Source organism: Rhamphochromis longiceps, linkage group LG19 (genome assembly GCF_057381845.1).
Source record: "Rhamphochromis longiceps isolate RC_006_pf linkage group LG19, R_longiceps_female_GT1.1, whole genome shotgun sequence".
NCBI classification, from domain to species: domain Eukaryota; kingdom Metazoa; phylum Chordata; class Actinopteri; order Cichliformes; family Cichlidae; genus Rhamphochromis; species Rhamphochromis longiceps.
Genome location: NC_140575.1, coordinates 16863905 through 16880608, shown reverse-complemented (window position 1 = coordinate 16880608; position 16704 = coordinate 16863905). Strand labels below are relative to the sequence as shown.

At 41.9% G+C, this 16704-nt stretch overlaps 1 protein-coding gene across 2 annotated transcripts in view; it reads right to left on the bottom strand.

The window, feature by feature from the left end:
- sobpa (sine oculis binding protein homolog (Drosophila) a) overlaps positions 1-16704 on the bottom strand; it is a 61179-nt gene that overhangs the window by 6611 nt on the left and 37864 nt on the right. The window contains exons 5-7 of one of the 2 annotated variants that reach the window (XM_085392107.1): positions 14085-14165; positions 13018-13113; positions 2445-4470 (exon numbers count right to left, since the gene is read on the bottom strand). In XM_085392107.1, coding sequence (XP_085248233.1) covers positions 2446-4470; positions 13018-13113; positions 14085-14165 — 2202 coding nt within the window. In that variant the 3' untranslated portion in view covers position 2445. The remainder of the gene's footprint in view (positions 1-2444; positions 4471-13017; positions 13114-14084; positions 14166-16704) is intronic. The other variant, XM_085392108.1, reaches the window with a different exon arrangement.

Sequence of the window (16704 nt, the reverse complement as noted above, 5' to 3'; positions counted from 1 at the left end):
GGAAGTGGTGGTGGGTGGAGATAGGCCTCCAAACCTTGGAGGGCCTGAGGTGTCCCCAGAGAGGTGGCGTCTGATACCCAACCTGACATATAGACACAGACATACAGGCACACACAGACACAAACATCCATTCCCACCCTCATGCTCTCATATGCACTCACTCCACACTCAACCAACGTGGAGACAGACATAAAGAGACGCTGTACACACAATCACACTCCCCAAGCGTACTCTACAAACCGGGTCTAGGTACCCTTGCCCCTGGAGGGGGGAATTGCACCCAGACCCAGGTCCGACTGCGGTCTGGGGTGTGGGGCCTCCCTGCTGCTGCGGAGTCGGGGTGGTCTGCCTCTCCCCACCGCAGGGAAAAGGGAATTTCTCTGTTTAATTACGGAGTCATTTATTTAGGTTGGGAGAAACAAGAGGAGAATAAATTCTAAGGGAAAATAATGCAGAAATAAATATGGAACTTTAAAAATAAGTGAAATTAAATTCCCCCAAAAAAGAATCAATAAATTAAACGGACAAAATAATCAAAATCAAAGTAATATAAATAATAAACCAAATGGGAAAATAAATATTGAGTAAAATAAATAGATTTTGTGGTACTTTGTTATTCTTTTTAAAAACAAAAAAAAAAGGAGTATTAAAATAAATGTAGGCATAATGGATTTACCTGATTGCATTTTTTCTTCAGAACTTAAATGAGTGATTTAGACAAGGCTTGGGAGAAAGTGTTGTGGTCGGATGAAACTAAAATCGATCTCTTAGGCATTAAATGTGCCTGCTGTGTTTGGGACTTTGGGGCTATTTTTTCTGTTAAGGGTACAGGGTCCCCAACACACTGGATGGGGCCATGTACCATAAAATATTGGACAAAAACTCCCTTCCTTCATCCAGAACACTAAAGATGGGTCATGGTTCTTCCAGCAAAGGAAAGAGAACTTGTCTCCAGTCTCCAGACCACTATCCTACAGAAAATCTATGGAGGGGGCTGAAGCTTTAAGTTGCCAAGCAGCAGTCAAGAAACCTAAAGGATTTAGAGTTTCCTTAATTGGGGAGTGAGACAAAATCCTTACTGAGACACGTGCAAACTTGGTGATCAGCTACTACAATAAACATCTTACTACTGTACTTAGCAACAAGAGTTTTTCCACCAAGTACTAAGTCATGTTTTGCTCGGGGATTAAATACAAATCAATTTCTAACTTTAAAAAAAAAAAAAAAAAAAAAAAAAACTTAAATGATTTTTTTGTTGGTTATTATTTTGCGCAACCATTTACCAGAAAGCAAGCGAGGGAGGCACTGTTGATCCTCCATATTTTTGCTACTGTATCAGTACTTGCAGATTGCAGCGCATCACTTCTGTTTATTTCAGCTGCTGGTTGGCGTTTAGCAGCGCTGAGTGTGCAGGGGGCTTGATTTCCTTCTTTTGTCGTTACCAATTAATCTTATTCAGAGCACTCGCCTCATGTTACCACAACCTGAATTGGTCTTCAATTGCTCTTGAATACAATTTCATTTAATTAATAACTCGAGGATTGCATCATTAAATTTGGCATTAATGGCATAAAAGGCTCCTCATTCAAACTCCGAAGCTCATATACTGCCAGTCACAGTAAAGCAAAGACGGGTATTCCTCTTGTAAAATGACATCAAGGCGCAAGCTCATGTGGAAATGTATGTTTGGTAAATGAGTGTTGGCTAATCACATGACTCCAAATGCTCCTAACATCTAGGATAAATGTATTTGTTTATGTGATGTTGCTGAGTCTTAAGGTTTTATTTCAGAATGGTTTGGCTGTATATTAAGAGGACAAGGCCCTCCTTGTGCACAGCCTGCTTGTACTAACACCACCTTGTAGGTGTGCTGGTTCATTTCATCTTTTCACAAATGGGCTTTGTGTCAGGTTCCCTCCTGCTTCACTAACCCTTTTAGAGTCTTTTCAGTGCCAGTCCCTGCGAGTGCCCCTCCGAGTGACAATCTCATACATCACCTGCAGTTCGTCTGTCACAGTGGATTTAATGCCAGGGAACCTGCACTCTGGCATTATTTTGGAGGTAATAATTCAACTAATGCTTGTTTGACCCTTTCCACTGTGACTGCACGAGGGCACACCGAGTCTGCCCTTGAATCAAGCATCACATTGTTGAAATTCTGATTAAGTGATCAACCCTATTATGTCTTTTCAAAATGACAAAATACAAAATAATCCGGTTGCCAGAGATTTCCAGATGTGAAGATTATAAATATGAAACAACTTGTTAAAGAACATTTTCAACTGAAGGGAGTCATTTTGAATAGTTTAAAGATGCACCCTCGGGAGTAAGAGACTTTTAAAACCAACTCTTAATTTGATAAACCCCCGACTGTGAATTATGAAATGTCACTGAATAAATATGTTTGAATTTATATTTCAAGTCGGTTGTGGGAAAACACTCACCTCATTTGTTTTGATTGCGAATTCGCAGACACCTCCTCTTCAGCGGCGGCTCGAGCTCAGGACTCCCAGCGGCTGATAGCGGTGCGCTGATGGAGCAGGAGAGGATGGCTGTCTTGTCGGCGGCGGGCTTTGGCACAGGCTGTATGACAACACAGCCTCCGGTCGACAGCAGCGGTAGGGCGTAGGCATGCTCACCCTCCTCCAAGTTGGAGTCAGGATCTGGCTTACCCTCCACCGTGTTACCCATCTCATCTTGTGCTGAGACCCGCTTCCCTGGCTCCCATTCACCTACGGAACAATTGTTCTCTTTCAGCGCCTCACGCTCAAGCTCACCGTTAGCTGGGTGCTTCTCTGCCTCTCCTTCTCCTGCCTCTCCCCTTCGGTCAGATTCGAACGCAGGCGTGAGAAGTGGATGCCATCCTGTACCATTGACTATCACATTACATGGGGCAGCAGGGCTAGTCTGGTGCTGGGGTAAAGATGGGGGCTGGGTCCGTACTGTACTTGGTGAGGGTGGTGTTGTACGGTTAGAATAGTGGGGACTCTTCTGGCTCACTGAAGCTTTGCTGGGAGCACTGGAAGGTAGGGCTGATGATTCCAGTGTGTTAGGGTGTGTGGCCCCTTCTGGCTCCGCAGCACTGAGGAGTTCCTGTGAGAGCAGAGCCCCTTCCCCTTCATCACGATGGCTCTTCCCTTCCCTGCCCAGCTCAGCAGCTGGTGGAGATCTTGAATCTGCCTCTGGCTCTACTTTGACCTGGACACCAGGTAGAATCCTGTGAATTACCTGCTGCTGGCATGATCTTTGGCCCACTGTTAGATCAATAACCCCATCCATCAATCCAGGGCCACTGCTGAGACAAAGGTTGCCTGAGTTGTCCTCTGCCTTCACGGTCAATTCCACTGTCCTTCCTCTCTCTGACCGCACAGGAGAGACACGCCCTCCAGCTGGCTCTATCTTCTGGCTCCCTCTATCACCTCCAGAGGAGCCTGGAGAGTGGGGCCTAGAAGCTGAAGCTTCTGAGGACTCTGGAGCACTTCGGACAGAACCAGTACTCTCAGGTCGGTCCCTGGAGGATTTGGGGTTGAAGGGGATAGGGATTGGAATAGGAATTGGGACCGGGAGGGGTACAATGACAGGATAAGGGACCAAGAGAGTTGGGGGAGGTACCAGTGGAGCCAAGGACGGCATGCCAAAGTTCATCATTGGGGGCAGGGGGATGTGTCCATTGGGCATCATGTTGACTGGGGGAAAAGGCGGTAGGCCCGGCATGGGGATTCCAGGGTGTGGGGGAATCATGCCAGGGTTGGGATTAGATGAAGGGTGGACATGTGGAGATAGCAGAGGCCTGTGCATGGGGCTTGATGCAGGACCAAGGGTCCTAGGAGGTGGTGGTGGACCAATACCAGGAATGATTGGGTTTGACAGCGGGCTGTTGGGTCCTCCTGGGTGGGCAGAGGTGCGAAGAAATGGGGGGCGGATGTGCTGCATCATTTGATGCTCCATGAACAGAGGCAGGGGCATGGGTCCCCGGGGTGTCATCACCATGGGAGGGCTGCCAGAGGGGACCCCGACTGGTGGGTGAAGAGCAGGAACAGGTGGTGGGGGAAGTGAGGGGCTCTCATGGGGTCTGGGTGTGGGGATTTTGACTGAAGAGGAGGAGGATGGGGAGCAGACAGCTGCAGTGTCTGAGGGTGAGGCAGCTGAAGATGTGGAAGGGGCCAAAACTGAGGTGGCGGAAGGCCCTCCAGGTGAGGGAGCTTTACGTCGAAGGTCCGTTAGCGGCGTTCCCCAGGATTCAGGAGTGAGCAGCTGCACTCCTGAACTGCACTCCGGCTTACCCTCCCCTCCAGCTCCGTGTCCTGGGTTACACAGTGCTCCAGGAAGGGCAGCCTGGGTCTCTTTATAGAAAATGTCCATCTTATATTGGTTCAGGCATTTGGCACTGCAGAACTGCAGCCTCCGCTCACCAGCACCAAAGTCCAGGTACTCCTTAGTATGGCGAATATGTTTGCACCAGTCACACACCTGCAAAAAGGAACACACATATATAAGCACCTGTCAGCCCGCATACAAAGGACTCCTGATCTGTTTTTGATGATCCACTACAAAATATTCTCTGAAAAATGTGGGGAAGACGCTTAGTCTCCACACCATCTGTAGAGAAGCTCATTAGAGAAAGATTATTTTTAAGGAAGCTGATGTAGATTGTAAATACTTTTACAGATCTGCTGAAAAAAAAGAAACATTTAACATTGAAGTTCTGCTTTCGACATATTTATGTGTTCTATCTTATGCTCGCATAATGGCGTTCAGCTGCTGAAGTGACTTTGCCTTTAACCTTCTGTCTTAACAAGAAATGCCCATTTACACCTTCTGTTGGCTATAAAGACCAGCGCCTGAAGCACAACACAAAAAGACGATTTCCCTCACACTGGTATTGAATTGTGGGTCAACAAGTCAAATTAGGTTAAACGGTAGAAGGACCACTGTATATTGGTGTAATGGGTAAATGGGTGAATAACAGAATTTTGTGCTGTTCTTTGGGTGGTGAAATGTTTTACTTTAAATATCTTTATAGGTTGCAGGTGATGGCTGAAGCTTGGTGCAAAACGTTCACATTTTCTAACATTTTTCTCAGTCGAGCTCTGAGGTTTTTGGCTAAAAGCCACAGTTGTTTGCTGAAAACTATTTACTTAAAGTGACTGCAATATTAGTAAGATTGCAGTTAAAATCAGTTAATCAAGTAAAGCCGGCTACACGTGAAAAGTGTGTATTTCTTTTGGGACCCATGCATTCATATGCCTTTTTTATATTTATATACTGCATAATTTTGCATCCTCCTCTCTCCCTGGACCCTTCTGCTGTACCTCCAGAGCTGCATGTAACTGATCTGTGATTTCTGCCACCAGTTCCTGTCAGGTGTTTTATGTTGTATTGTTTGTTTCCCCTCTTTGTTCTTTTCTCTTGACTCCTTTCTTACTCACACAAAGCAGCATCAGATGCCAAAATGGCTCTACTTGAGATTTCTACCTATTAAAGCAGAGCTGATGTAACATGGCAACATGGCTATAAAGGGGTTAATAGTTCCTTGATATAGTAGGTGGATTGGTTGCATAAAGCCTTGTAAGTCAACAGTAACATTTTACATTCAAAAAATGGACTCGACTTCAGAGATTGCTTCTGTATGCAGAATGCAAACCTGGGCTGGATCCAAACATGTGGAGGCTCAATTGAAAAGTTGTCTTTCTTAGTCACCGCAATGGCAAAGATCCCAAAACGCACTGCTGCACTGTTTCATCAACGTTATACACCTTTTTTAGTGCAAAACGTGCAGATTTTTTGAGGGGAGGAAAATGAATGTGACCCTGGTAGAGCAGATAGCAGTGGGCGAGCCCTGAACACGGAGTTACTCGTCAGGCCACACACAGCTCACTCTGTCAGCTCTGGGAGGAGTGGCAGGTCCTCGCTGGAGATAATTAAGGCATTAATCAGTTGTCAGACCCTTCAACGACATCCATCCATCACACAGACCCTTAAGCCCCCCTGCTGAATGTTAATAAGTCGAGGGATGCAACCGGAAGGTGGATAAACTCCTTTTGCAAGCTGCATAGCAACATTGGATTATTTGGCAGGAAAGTGTCTGGCAGCAGCTGAAAGACAGTGGACTCACATGGGCTTTTGGGCAGATGCACTGCAGCACTGGCCAGGATTTCAAAAAGAAAACACAGTGTGCTGTCCTTCAACTGCAACATGTGTAAAACATCAGGTTGCTTGCCTCGATTATGTGCTTTACATCAGAGGTGAACTGGTTGAAGCAGAGGCATTCACGAAAAGGGCAAAAGTCTGCATTTGACAGTCATTAGAGAGTGTCACTCTAACTTAAAAACTGAACCGAGTTTGAGAGAAGCAGCCGGAGAGCAGCAAAAACAGATCAGAGACTGAACTACACGGCGCTGGAAGCGCTCGGATGTCAGTCCCTTGAATTCTACATGCTTTAACGACTGAGTAAAAGTCAAAAAGGTGCTCTCACAAGTTGAGTTTGATAATGGTATGCCCAGGATATTTTAAATAATAAATGTGCTGAAAATTTCCTCGACTCAGAAAGACAGATGGAGAGCACTTAACGACTTTCTGCACCGTGAGTGAAATTTCACTGCGCATTACGCTAATGGAGTTGTGCTTTCTCTTTCTCGCTCTCTCCCGGCTCCTGCACACAGATGTTTGCAGTTGAATGTAATTATGGTCATTTATTTCCATCGTGGCCAACGAACCAGCATCGGCGGTGTAGTTTAACCGTTTGCATTACAACAATTATCCGGCTTCTAAACAAGCACCCCAGTGGTCGACATGTTCTCCCTCCTCTGACTCTCTGACCCAATCCAGAGTCTAGGGAATTTTAGGAATTCCCACATTAGTCAGCGACATGTTTTAGTGCATAAGAAAAAAATGAACACATAAGGTGAGGTGATTTGTGAGGGGATTTGAGACATTCTCAGAGGTTAGAGCAATAAATAAACAGCATTTAGTTTGCTGCATTCAAAGAGAATGACCCAATAGAAAAGGTTAATTCTGTGGAGGACAAAAACTGCCGAAATATTAAAAATATAGAAATATATTGCAATTATGCAATGCACCAAAATATTAGAAATAAATGTAGAAATCCACAAATTTATAAACTGTGACATATTTATAATTGAATTATCATCTTTAACGTAAGAATCTTCATATTTACTTGCTTCCTCGTTTAGTTTACCATGTTATTTATTGACTTATTTACTTATTAATCTCTATTAACATTTACTCTTTAACATTTTTCTATTGCTGTATATGTTTCGGTTTTGTTTTGACTTTGTTTTCCTTTCATCAAACAGAAATATGTATAAAATTTAAAACGAAAGGAATAAATACAAAGAAAAACACATACAGAGGCAAATTAAATAAAAAATATCCACTTACGTCACATTTTTTAAAGATAATTTGTGAAATTTTTCATTTTGCCAGGGCTTTAAAAAAATTATTATTGATTTTGGCAGTTTGGATTCTCCATATAAGGCAGGGGCTTCAGATTTCTAAGGATACGTAGGATTTAGGAGATGAAGAGGAAGGCGAAGGAGGAGGTGGCAGCGGGTTAAGAGGCTGGAGAGTTTCAGACGGTGCAGAGATTGTAAGGTTTCATAAGAGGTTGTGGTGCCTGAAGTGGTTTTATATGTATGATGAAGAGGTTCGCTGAAAATGAGGAGGTTTAAGCAAGAAAAGTGCATCAAGGGACAGGCTTGGGTATCCCGCCCTGTTAAGGTCGATATGCGATTCTTTTGACACTTCTCACATTGCTTCCACAATCACAAAGTGCAAAACACAAAGATTAAACACATGAAAATGAACCAGGTGCTTGAAGCAAGGCTTGGTTTTTTTGTTATTTTACACTCCAAACAATCTGCAGCAAAGTATCCACCCGTGACGGCTTGGGTTCATCAGAGATTCTGAGAAGAGGCGGACAGAAACACTGAGCTGGCTGTACTGTGGATTTAGTCCAAAAACTAGATCATGTTGCAACAGACTGCCATCTTAAAGCACCTGGTCCACTGGAAGAAGAAAACAGTGTAAAGCTTACACTGATGTTTACACAAGAAAATTAAACTTTGGCAAGGCTTTAAGGACCATCTGCAACATGTGGACTTATTACTATGATTAACCAAACTATCAGTTTCCAGTTGCCTCATTCATTGTTGCAATGATTATAATTACTTGGCTTACAAAAGAGGAAACATATCTGGTACAGATCCTCTCTCAGTGTTTTATACTGACTACATAGTGTACCTGACTTCTCCATCAAAACCTGAATGGATGAAAAGTTTTAAACTGCAGCTAAAAGCCAAGACGCAGGAGAACCGCACTCTCTGTGAGGTGGCTCTTTTCACAGCCAGCCATCCCATCAGTCATTATAGATGTGACACACAAAGGCCATTCTCACTTGGCCAGGTGAAGCTCAATTGTGCTATATTTCACAGCGCACGCTCACGCACGCACGGCGAGTAAAATAACTTCAGCTGCAAGAGAGACGAGGCAGACCTGGCGGATTGTGTTTGAATGTCAATGCAGCAGACGGGAGATCTATGAGATGAGATATCTACTCGGTGCTTTTCCATAGAAAGCACAGTTATATGCTTCTTTTTTTTTTTGCAGGGTTTGGGAAAAATCAATACTGCTGTAATATCTGTGTGATGAATTTGAGGCTAGAGCCTGCACATAGCAAACTGAGACAACAAACTGGAGAAAAAGCTGTTGGTGAACAGTTCACTAGAGTCTCTTCAGGGGAAAGGTTTAACTTTGAGGCGTTTACCGACAGGAGATACATTTCCACACCCTTAAATACATAAATTCATTTGGATCTGGACAAGCACAGATTCATTCATCTCCTTTTTTGTCAAACATGTCTTCAAAGTCCTTCCCTTGTCAGCTATGGACAGTGAGATCCAAGTAAGCGACATGGTGAGTGTGTGAATGCCTCTCAGTCATGAGAAAATTACACACTTATACACCAGTCATATGTAGTGTAGTCACTGAATGCTAATCAGTGGAAATATTTAAGGTGACCCTGCATACATCTCGAAATCTAACAGCTAAACATCAACATCTTCCTAATCTGAAGAACTGGCATCAGACTGCTTCTCAGTGAGGAGAAGTTACTTTTATTTTGCCTGTTACCTCCATTTTCAAGCCTAACTAACAAGCTACTCAGGATAGCTTCTTCGTCAGGTAAGCAAGCGTAAGTAGTGCTGATCAGCCTATCAAAAAGCCAATTTCAGAGGTATACGTCTGGCCATGTCTGAAGTCAGAAGTTCTTATGGTTGTTTTGAATGACTGAGGGGTGGAGGGAAAAGCCAGCTGTCACAGAGAGGGAGAGTGGAGATGCAGTAATATTTAATATTGCATTTTCCAGACAGTCTGTCAGACAGCATTGTATCTGGTAGATACATAAACAGTTGGCGCTTCTATAAAACAAGAGTTTAAAGAGAAAATTTGGTGTCTTGAAGACCAAGTCCTGTATGATCAGCGCTAGACTGAATCTTGCAGATGGACACTTTGCTCTGATGTAACTGGATCCTTTGGTTTTAGTTGATTATAAACTATGCAAAGACTTTGGTACTGAGTAGCTGATGTCGTGTAGGCAAAAGCATGTTGTATTAAAGTAAATGTTATAGCCTTTAGTTGGTCAACATAAAATAAATTCGTTAGGAAACAAAACCTGAACATACAAAAGTTAAAAAATGATTCCACGTGTCTGGAATGGGAGACTGGAAGATTGTCCAATAAAATATTATGAATGAGTACACCTGTTTCGCATTACAAACACGTGAAATTCTCGAGATTAAAGAATCTCCTTTGCAACAATGTCCTGGGCATTAACCTAACACACTTTTCAATTGTGGAAGAAGCTGGAGCTCCCAGTGTTCTACACATAGGTTCAAACTCGGTACACTCTAGCTGCCTAGAAACATAACATTACTGTTATCAACAGACATATAGATATATATAGAAGCTGTGACAGAAGCTGTGATAAATTTGAAAGCCCACTAAGTTTACAAATAGTTTTTATTTATATTTAGCAGAATTTTTTAGAAGATTTTAGAAGACAACATACAGTTTTTGTTTACTTTTTTTTTTTTGATAATAACATCTCATTTATATCCACAAAACTTGAATATTGCAACATATGCTCACCAGCCACTTTGTTAGGTACACTTGTGTATTTCAGAAACAGCTGATCTACTATGATTTTCCCGCGCAACAATCTCTTGGGTTTACAGAGAATGGTCCGAAAAAGAGAAAAATATATTGTATGGGCGTCATCAACAAAGTTGATGTCAGACATCAGTTCAATTCAATTTTACTGCTATTTCGCCAAATCACAACAGTAGTCGTCTCAAGGCGCTTTGTATTGTAAGGTAAAGACCCTACAATAACAGAAAGCAAACTCTAACAATCAAATGATGCCCTTTGAGCGAGCACTTGGTGACAGTGGGAAGGAAAAACTCCCTTTTAACAGGACGAAACCTCCGGCAGATACAGGCTCAGGAAGGGGCAGCCAGCTGTTGTGGTTGGGAGGTGAGGGGAGGAAGAGGGGACAAAAATGCACTGCTGAAGAGGGACAAAGACTAATAACAAGCAATGTTCCCTCTAAGCTGCGCGCGTGCGCAATTGCGCACTGCTGGCACGGTCTCTGTGCACAGAAAATCTGCGTTGCGCACAAAAAAAAAAAATCTAACCTGAATTGAAATTAAAATTAATACTTTAACAATTCTGTTTTGCAGTGTTAGTCAGTAAGTGACTGGCTGCTTCCGTATGGGATTAGAACGATGCCACCTTATCCCATAGTCCAGCCAATGATGTGATTCACATTCGTATACACGCAGCTAATCAATGTCGTTGACAGGCTATGACAGCGTCCTTATGTGCCGACACCGGTGTTTTAGCAAGCAAAGCGGCGTGGCTGATGTGGAGTGAAGCCACGGTAATGAAGGATAGACGGAACAATTGACAGAAAAAGTGTGGACTTTATACCAGTTTTTAAATTGTGTTGATAGGCCACATAAAACCAGAGTTATGATAAAAATATGTGCAATGTTTGGTTTTCTTCCTGAATACTGTCGTTGTTTATATTTACTGTGGGAAGGAACGGTAAAAGCGGCATTTTATAAGGAAAACACTCGAAAGCCTGTGAGCAAAAACAAAACCAAAAAACCCCACCCTTTCCTATTGGTGGAAAAATGTACCATGTCGACCAATTAAAAATGATATGGTAACATCGCATTTAGTTGTTTAGGAAGGGAGGAAGTTTCAGGAGTGACGGAGGTGTTTTGAGATATGAGAGATTTGAGACTTTTAGCGCAAATCTTGTGTAGTTAGTGTGTAGTGTAGTCAGTAGTTTTGTTGTGTGTGTCAGAACAATGAGATGACTGCTGAATGTTACAGGTGTTACATCTCCTGTTGTCAGGCCTGCAGGTATCAGGCTGTTGTTCTCCTTTATCTCATAGTGGACAGAAATTATTTTTTGGAGTGGCACAAATCATTTGTGTGGCATCAGATTTGATGCAGAACAGCTGATTGTTCTGTAAATAGTTTGAAATGTTTATTTTAAAAAACGCCTTGGCTGCATTTTTACGTAAATAGCTGCAAAAAACTTTGTTGTTTGCATAACTACTTTGCATAACATACTTTTTTTGAAGAATTAATTGCCCAACATTGGTCATTATATACTGTATTTTGCAGAGAAAGAGAGTTACAGGACTCTCTTATTTTAACTTCCAATAGTGTTAAAATACTACACAGGTCATGAGCAAGATTTTTTAAAATTTTCATTGTAAGTGGGGCTAAAGAAGTTAATTAAAAGTAGTCCAACATAAATGTAAATGCTGTAATTTGATTATTTTAATAAACCGTGGATGGATTCAATGCTGGCGTGACCACAGTGCACACGTCTGCTGTTGCTCACAGTGGTCCAAGGGGCCTCTCAGGGAGTTTGTGTGTTCGCTCAGACACGTGAAAAATTAGAGGGAACATTGATAACAAGTCATGTTTAAATGCAAAGAGGTGTATAAACAGATTGTGAGTGAATAAGAAACACTCAGTGCATCATGGGAAGCATAACTACTACTGCAGCATAACTAAGGGAGGATTCAGGGTCACCTGATCCAGCCAGGTCAGGGAAGAATGGTTGCCCTGAACTGATAAGAAAGTGACAGTAACTCAAAAAACCACTGTTTACAATCTAGGTAAGGATGAGGAATAGCATTTCTGAATGCACAAGACATCCAACTAGGAAGCAGATGAGCTACAGCAGCAGAAGACCACACCTGATGCCACTTCTGTCAGTCAAGAATAGGAAACTGAAGTTACAATTCATATGGGTTCAACACAACGGCACAACAAAAGACTGGAAAACTGTTGCCTGGTCCCATGAGTCTCTATAGCATTAGCTGTGCATTGTTTAAATGTCACAACTAACTTAAGTGTTCTTGCTGACCATGATCCTTCCTCTAAGATATATTTGGCACCATCACATTGCCTGGCAATTACCTAACAATGGACTGAAATGGCACTTTTATGGCAGAGCAGGATATGGGCATGTACTTGTAAAATGTACAGATATATCAACATTTCCAATAAATATTATTCAGTAAAGCCAACTTAGCTTCACTGCTATTATTGCAATATTATACACCTGCTTTAACTGTGAGACTGCATGTGTCTGACAGCTCCTAAAAAGACTGACACAGCTCACTACATGAAAAATGAAAATGGGCAAAATAAATGGTAAAGCATGAAAAAAGTTCAGAACATAACAAATGGAAACGTTTAAGTGAAGCATCTTGTGCAGCATCTTGTTTGGAGAGGTTTGAGGAAGAGCCTGCTTTACTTTTACAGTAATTCTCAAACACAAACCAGCCCAGGCACATTTCAGACATGACTTGAAAATTACATATTTTTAAACAAAGAACAACATCAAAACATATTTGTGCAGAAGCCATTAAGCTTAACTCTTGTCTGGCATTAAATGGGTATGGTCCTTACAAGCACATCGCTGTTTGTCTTGAAGACAAGCCTGGGCGTGTCCTGAGCAAAGCTGTGCAGGGGTAATTTCCCACCGAGGCCATCGTCGTCTCTTGCCTGGGGGGGAGAAATAATGGCTTCTTTTTACGAATGGACAAAATAAACACGTGAACAGAGGCAACAAGGAAACAGAAATGGGAAAAAAAAACAATGAGAAAGATGAACAGAAATGGTGACTGTAAAATGGGTGAAAAGCCATTGGTTTGTGATCAAACCAATGGGCGGGCGAGGGGTGAGGGGTTAAGGATCCTCTGAAACAAAACAGCGAGTGAGTGTGCAGGTGTGTATGTGCAGTTCGCGTGTGCAAGACATTTAGTTTAGGCAGTTAAAATGCTGCAAACAATTGTGCCTATTTAACACCCATCAATCTAAGATACAAGGTGTGATCAAAAAGTTCTGAGAACAGGTCAATGAAAATCAAAAGGTTTATCTGATTTGAATTTTGGGTGATCCCCCCTCCAACAACATCTTCTTGTGCACCTCAGCTTTTATGTTTAGATCTCTCAGTGAGTGCTATTCCCATTGTGTCCCCTCACACCTGTACCGTTCCAGTTGGTGTGTAATCCTTCAACTTGATTTTCAGTGAACAAATATCATAGTGACATGTCCAGGTGGAGAGCAAGGATTGTGCTCATGTGGCCAAAAAGGACTCACTCCCTGGTCTTCCTGAGACCTCAGGACATTACAGCTAAACCCCATGTTGATGTCTCAATCCGGGGACTTGAATTCAGGGTGCATGCCGTCAGTCTTGCTCCTCACCTGACGCTCTGCCTTTAGAATCTGAAACTATGCACTCTTCAGCTCTGTCAATGATCTTCCAAATGAAATTCCCAAGTTCATGTTCACACTGTTCAGCCTGCAAGGGGCCCAAATTGGACTTACACTGAGAAATGCTGAAATAGCACTCATGCTGAAAACTGCCAGGACATACCCGAGAAGATGACCTTGAATGGGAAATCAGTCAAATTTAAAACAGGCAAGCTTTTAAAATTTTATGGAGCTCAGTTCTCAGAATCTTTTGATCCTACCTTGAAGGATGATTCAGGAGATTCAGAGACTTGTTGAAGGTTGAAGCGTTGTCTCATTTCTATGGAAGCCCGTTTCCGCCACTAAAAAAGCAACAAAACAAAAAAAAATGTATCCATAACTCAAAATTTCAAGTTATTTTCTTGAAATTTCGAGTTATTAACTCGAAATTTCGAGTTAGCTCTGCCAATCAGTAATCTACGAGAATGAGGTCACTTTCTTGTTACCCGGAAGCATATGGCGCAGAGTAACGCGCACTAAAAACAGGATCGCAACAAATTGGCTCTTTCGCGAGTATGTTGGCTGATAGTAACGCCATGTGATTCAGCTAATAACACAAGGATTTCATCATTTTTGAAGCCACGCTGAAAATACTCAGCAATCTGTGCATTCATGACTGGATGTAATACTGGTAGCTTAGCTGTAGCATTTGTAGCTGAGGGCTTCAGCTTCTGGGTAACAAGGAAATGAGGTCATTCACGTAGATTACTGATTGGCAGTGCTAACTCAAAATTTCGAGTTACTTTTCTCAAAATTTCGAGTTATGGATCCTTTTTTTGTCCCTAAGTGGTGGAAACGGGCTTCCATACATTTCACCTCATTTTAACCCAATTTTTAATTTAAGAAAAAAAAACAACAACACCAAAAATGTCTGAAAGACATTTCAGCCAATACTTTTTCTACATGAATAACTTGCTTCCATTACTTGCTTAATAGCTTGTCCCTTTGAATATACTGCCAACTGCAGCACTGAGGCTGATATTGTTTTCACCTTGCAGGTCAGCTACTTGGATTTTCCTGGAATAATCCTTTGCCTCCTCCCAGGTTTACTCTTCTATCCAACATTTTTAAATTTAGCTGTAATGTCCAGACTTTAATATAGTAAAGGTGTGGTCTGTGACCTTGTTGTGGTCACTGGTTTTAGGGCACATATACAGTGTTTTAGCTTAAAATCAAAACCAGCTATTAGAATCAGAATACTTTATTACTCCAAGGAAAACTACGTGGTCACATTTGCTCCAAGGCAGCAAGAACAATAAGTGTCAATAATTTGAGTCATTAGGGAGTTAAATTTCGGTGTGGCCGTTTGCTAAAGTTTCTGATATATTTGGCTTGGAATGATAACAAAGACAACCTCAAAGAGCTCCCTCCACTCTGCTTGCTGTAATGACTGAATGACATAACATGAGGTTGGCGTAACTGTACTGGAAGGTGGAGGGTGGTCCACCTTAACAGGTGCCACGAGCTAACTAAACCAAAGAGCGAGGGAGATGTCGTGCAAGTACAATCTGCTCACACCCACACAGCCATTATGCTAGCTAATGATATCAGTTCATGCATTTCAATGAACATATGTTTTTGCTTTTTTTCCCGCAAGTGGCTGAAATCAATCTTTCCTCTTCTGCTGATAATCTTAATGGCGGAAAGCAAGCTCGTTAGTTTTTTATAAACCTTAAGCCAGAAAAAGTTAACAGAACTCAACAAAGAAGGCAAAAAGATGTTTTACTGAATGAAACTAACTTGACCTGAGAAAATGTGATTTGTGTGTATTTATGTTTGCTAAACTTAGCATTTATTAGTCCTACCATTGTTGATTTAATTATAACATAAGTAGTGTCAAACTGCGAAAAGATCTGCATAACCTCCATCTTGCAAATTGTCTAACGAGAAAGATGGAAAATAACTTTACAAGTTTTATTTTTGTTTTCACCGAGCAGACGATCCACCTACTCACTTCACTCATGGTGTCAGCATTCCTAATCTAGCTAAGTGTAATCATCTCAGAATGGAAGAAAATGACACAGAGACTCACACAGGAGTTCATAAAAAATATATAATTTGTTGATCTTCGGGTTTCAATAGGCGGAAACATACCTCGACAAAAACGAGCTAACGCTCTAACCGGACAACAAAACCAAAGAGATGTTCCCAACAGGCATAAAAAACATTTAGAAAAACTGGTGTCCCTGCCAAGTCTGTTCTTACCATCAGAATCAGGAGCATAACCTCCATGTGTAATTTTAATACTGTCACGGCTACATTTTGCTATATAAGGAAACACGTTTACCTTGAAGGATACGGTGGGGGAAAGATGTGACGCCAGAAAAGGCAAACCTCTAATGTTTTCCCTCGGGAATGATGGCGGTTTAGCTTATTTTCTTAAGCTATTCATTTGTGTGTGAGCGTGTGTGAGCTGAGGATGCTATAAACGTAAATAAAATATGATGAATCTGGGATTTGTGCATTAAACATTCAGTGCATACACAAATTACTCCATATTTATGGGCACACATTCTTCATGAATCAGATTAGCTCAGGTTAAATGCATCTGAACATGCTGCAGACTCCAAATATGCTAAAGCTGATTAGAAAGATACTGGGGCTTAAACTGTAGGATTTACAGTAACCTATCTATTAGTTATACAACCTCAAATAACGATAATGTGATTAATTTGCCCGAATAGCTATTGTGCTTTTACTTTCCATGGCAATGCTTTTAAAATACAAACTTCCTTTACATGTTTGCGCCAGCTGGAAAAGGAGCCACCTTCTCCTGCACCCTGTGAGTCATTCATTATGTGCAGTGTGAAAACTGAGGCAGTCAGTGCTGCTGTGCCAGGT